This window comes from Drosophila innubila, chromosome X, assembly GCF_004354385.1.
Source record: "Drosophila innubila isolate TH190305 chromosome X, UK_Dinn_1.0, whole genome shotgun sequence".
Lineage (NCBI taxonomy): Eukaryota > Metazoa > Arthropoda > Insecta > Diptera > Drosophilidae > Drosophila > Drosophila innubila.
Genome location: NC_047626.1, coordinates 30,018,150 through 30,022,823, shown reverse-complemented (window position 1 = coordinate 30,022,823; position 4,674 = coordinate 30,018,150). Strand labels below are relative to the sequence as shown.

Sequence of the window (4,674 nt, the reverse complement as noted above, 5' to 3'; positions counted from 1 at the left end):
GCTGCTTCACTTTTGCTCTCACTTCTTTTGGGTTTGCCGTTGCTGTTATTATTGTTGTAACTGTTGTTGTTGAAAAATGTTTTCAGACCTCAGAGTTTTACTTCCACTCAAACTCAAACTCGTACTCCTATTCCTACTTCTACTTCGACTTATACTTCCACCTTCCTTTTCGTCTTATTCAACTGTAACATTAGATGTACTCGTACTCGTATTTTGTTTTCTTAACGGTTTGAAGGGTCGCCTCCTGGTGGCGTTCTTGACGCGCACTTTTAAAATTTTATTTTATTACTATAACAAGACATAAGTAGGCATAATGGAGCCCTATAAAATATTCAAAAGAAATTGGCATAGAAAGTTTTATAGCCCTTGGAGGCTGTCGCAACAGCAGCATTCATATTAGGCCTGAAGCACTTGGTCCCGACTCGGATTCATTGCGGTTGGAATTGAGATTGAGATTGGGGAATGTCTTGGCAATGTGCAAGTGTTGAGCGATTAACGGCATTTGCTAAAGGTTAATGCACTCCAAACTTGAATGCCGTCTAGTGTGTTGAGAGGGTGGGAGATGGGAGGGTCTGGGCGAATTGGGTAGCCAAGTTGTTGAGTGCTATGCCAGGTACTTCCTTGAATGACATTACAACTTGACAATATTTTACACTTTAGGAGACAGGCGAATTTGCATGTTTACCGAATGCGGATGTCAATGTAGAAGATGTCGTGAATGATGGGGATGAGGATTGCGATTGTGATGGGCGTGGGCGTGGGCGTGGACCGCGCCTGGCCAATTTGGCGACATTAGATATACCCCTTGGGTTGACAGACGCCACCGCTTGCTGTCAATCATCTTCACAAGCGATTTGTCAGCATCCTGACGCTAATAATCTGCAACAAAGCGCCCAGGATCATCGTGATTTTTTTTTACAACTTTTCATTTTCGCGCTTGAGCTGCTTTAACTGCCGATGATGACGCGACGTCGCATTTTTGTTGCGGAAGCTCACTTGTTGGCCTAAGTCAGAAAGTAGCGCGGGATTAGGAAACCATTCAGAGAAGGGAAGGGCTGGCATATGTGTCGAATAACAGTCGGAGTTTGGGCAACTATTCAAATGAGCTCAACGCAAATGGCTTGAAAAATATGTCGCTGAACTTAATTTTATTTGCGCATTCAAGCAGAGAATAAGCTGGTTAAGGAAGAGCATGAGGTGGAGGGAATCACTTGACTGTGGGTGGGACTGTGTGTACTGAGCCTAGCCGCTTTTTAAGGACGCGCAGCCGCGAGTAGATGATGTCCCAGTCAAGATAGGCACCCACAATATACCGCGAGTTGTTCTCGGTGTCATCATAGCCAGTACGGCCGTGCAATAGCCGCAGATTGTTGAAGGTCAGCACATCGCCGGGCTGCGTCTTGAAGGAATGCGCATCTTCGCGGGCCATCTTCACGAAGCGTGCATAGGACTCGTACCATGGTAGCACCTGCTTCAGTGGCACATTGAAGTGACTGTCCCGCTGCGGCACACTGTGGTTGATCCGAGTATACTCGCCGGCATCATCCAAGCTGTCGGGAGAAGAGAACTGACATTGCACTCGAATGTACATAAATGTGGGTGGATAAATCACCTACCAGATCACTGGCGCACGCCAAATATTGTGAAACTCGCTTCCATCCTCGCTGCCAATGTCATTCCAGTCGACAGGCGTGCGACTGAGTCGCGCAAAGTCCGACGGATACTCCTCCCGCAATCGGTCTGCAATGTGATAGGCATCCACGAGGAGATTGCTGCCGCCCCGCGACTTTGTCTGCACCACACAGTGCAGTATGTTGACGCTCGGCTTGTACTCATAATAGGGCAGATCCGTATGCAGCGGCAGCGGCAGCGACAGGTAGGCATAGTTCTGAGCGCCAGGCTTGGCCTGAACTATGAATTCTTCGCCGTATGTGGTGCGCCTGATGAATCCCACTCGCTCTGCCAGCCGTCGCACTACGCCCTCATCCAGCGGCGCCCCGTTCAGCAGCGCCACGCCATAGACGGCCAGAGCGTGCAGCCATTGCTGCAGTGCAGAGTCCTCCGACATCACCTGATCGAACTCGAAACGCCGTGCAACCTCCTCAAACAGCGCACCCGCCCAGTGTCTGGTGCGTGGACGGTAAAAGTCATTCAGATATGAGCTTTGGCTGTCTCCATCGAAGCTATGACTTCGCAGCCAGTCCATTTCGTAGATGCTTTCGTGGTTATCGCTCCAGCGAACCTGCAGCTGCTCCTTGTCCGCATCCACATGAAGGGTCAATGGCCGTACACTCGTGTCAAAGTGATCCCAGTCCAGTCGGCGCGACTGGGAGCTGTCGTGGAAGCAGGCTGGACAGCGACAATTGTCCCGCAACCAAATGCCTGGAAAGGTCAATGCCGGAGCGACTGATTGCGATGGCTTTACCTCAATATAGGACTCGTCCACAATCCGGGCACTCAGCCGCCGCACCATCGGAGTCGTTACTCTGGAAAGGGCTTTCCTCAAACTCTTCGCCCACATTATATCGACAGTGCAACAAAGATCCAACAACAATAACAACAACAACCACAACCGGCAACCCAATTGAGTTGAGAGAACGATCTGCAGCGATCAAGCGATCGATCCCAAATGTTGAATGACGAGAAACTACAAAAAGTAAAAAGGGAAATCATCAGATGTGGTCTTTTGTCTTATCAATGGTTGGGTTCGGGTTCGGCTTGGACTTTGCCTGCCAGCTCATAACCAATAGCCCATAGTAAATAATAAACATGCTTGTGTTTTGCTATGCTATTCATTTTGAACAAACAAGCTCATTTTGCATTCAAATAGATTACAAATTCATTATCATGAGCCGTATTCTAATACAGAACTCTTTTCAGCTATATGTACTATGTATTTCAATCTTTGCACATGGCTTTTCTCGTTGATCAAAATTAAAACTAAGTCTAGTCTATCATGAAATCAGGCAGTCAAATCTTTGATTTTTTTTTTTTTTTTTTAATTAAATTAATTAACTTTAATTGAACACGTCACTAGATCTTCCCAATACGAGTACACTAATCTATTGTCGAACTTTTTTCTGATAAGGAAGACGAGCGACATCGCACAGTGGGACAATTTCTCTTTTTTTGTTTTACAAATATCATATCTTTTTAACTAATAAAGGTATTTTAAAAATTAATAAATCATTTAATAGAATACTTTTTAACTGGGTGATTTAGATTTGTCTTCCATGTCTAGCGAAAAAGTAGCTCTTCTTTTTCTATCACCCTTTTATTGCGAGGTTGCATCATTTCTTGTACTAAAACTTAGGTTAAACGCACCTAGACACAGACAAAACCAGACAAAACAAATGCAAAATTGACCGTCGGTGAAAAGTGTCGGTAAAAAAGTGGTCGCCTGTATCGTGCATTATTTGGAATATTTAATAAATATAGTAAGAAAAATAGGTACAAAAAATGTTCAGTTCATTTGACCACTCCTACCCTGACCGCCCATATAAAACCACATTGCGGATACGTAATCTTCATGTCAAAAGGAAATTGCCGATCGAATGTTCAACAGCGTTGCATAAGAGAACTCAAGCTTACCTGCAAATTGAAAGTACCGAAAAGGTCGCAAAAAGCATTAAAAACAATAACACTAGGCAACAAATTTGAACTTCTTGGCTTTAACAAGAATCAACCCCACTTTTTCTGATAGATATGGGGCCACAAACGACGAAAAACATTTTTTTTTTTCTATAGTGAGATTTTTATTTTTTAGAATTTTTTTAAAATTTGTCTATTTTTTTTATACTTTTTTCAGAGGTGCGCTCACATTAGTCAGAATGGCAAAAGCGATTTTTAAAAAGCTTTACTTTTCCTAAAAGCTACTGAATATATCTGTAATTTATCCATACACAGTCTAAGGTTTAAGCCAGTAGCTTAAGAGCTATTAATTTTTGAATTAAGAAAATGTTGTTGTTTTTAAGCTATTTTTAAGCTTTTTTTAACTTTAAAATTCAAGGAAAACTCGAAAAAATCCTCACTAATTTTGGCTCGAATCGGTCTACTATATAGTTGCCATAAGACCGGTCGGTCTAAAATCAAGTCTTACTATAAAAAACTTTTTTGTTTTGAGAGATATCTTAACTTTACTGATAGAATATACATATTAGTTGGTCTTATGCATCCTTACGGAAGTTGGCTTAAATCGCTCCAATATATCATATAGCTGTCATAGGGCCGATCGGTAAAAAACCAAAAAAGTTTTTCATACCAAAGGCAGATTCTGAATCGAACCCTCCTATGGTAGCTATATGATATAGTTATCCGATTTAAACCAAATTTGGTCACAATGTGAAAGACAGCAACAAATTGAAATTCTGTGAAATTGGTAAAGATATCTCAAGGAAGTCATAAATATCGAAACATCGATACAGGTAAACTAAATTTATATCGCCGTTTCGCCATAGATTTTTATGAATTATATCTTAAGCAACGCGTAATTAACACAGCTATACGAAAATTAAATAAATTTTTTTGAGATTTCCTTGAATTTTAAAGTAAAAAAAGCTGAAAAAAAGTTAAGCAAAAAATCATAATTTTCTTAATTCAAAAATTGATAGATCTAAAAGTACTGGCTTAAATCTAAGACTGTATATAAATGAAATATAGATATATTCATAAGCT

General features: G+C 41.7%; 1 protein-coding gene across 1 annotated transcript; it reads right to left on the bottom strand.

Annotated features, from left to right (window-relative positions):
* Positions 1 to 1,117: 1,117 nt before the first annotated feature.
* LOC117793405 (gamma-butyrobetaine dioxygenase) lies at positions 1,118 to 2,611 on the bottom strand. Its single transcript, XM_034633716.1, has 2 exons — positions 1,617 to 2,611; positions 1,118 to 1,550 (listed from the first exon to the last, which is right to left on the bottom strand). Exons 1-2 carry the CDS (start codon positions 2,519 to 2,521, stop codon positions 1,208 to 1,210), a joined length of 1,248 nt encoding a protein of 415 aa, XP_034489607.1. The 5' UTR covers positions 2,522 to 2,611; the 3' UTR covers positions 1,118 to 1,207.
* Positions 2,612 to 4,674: the final 2,063 nt, after the last annotated feature.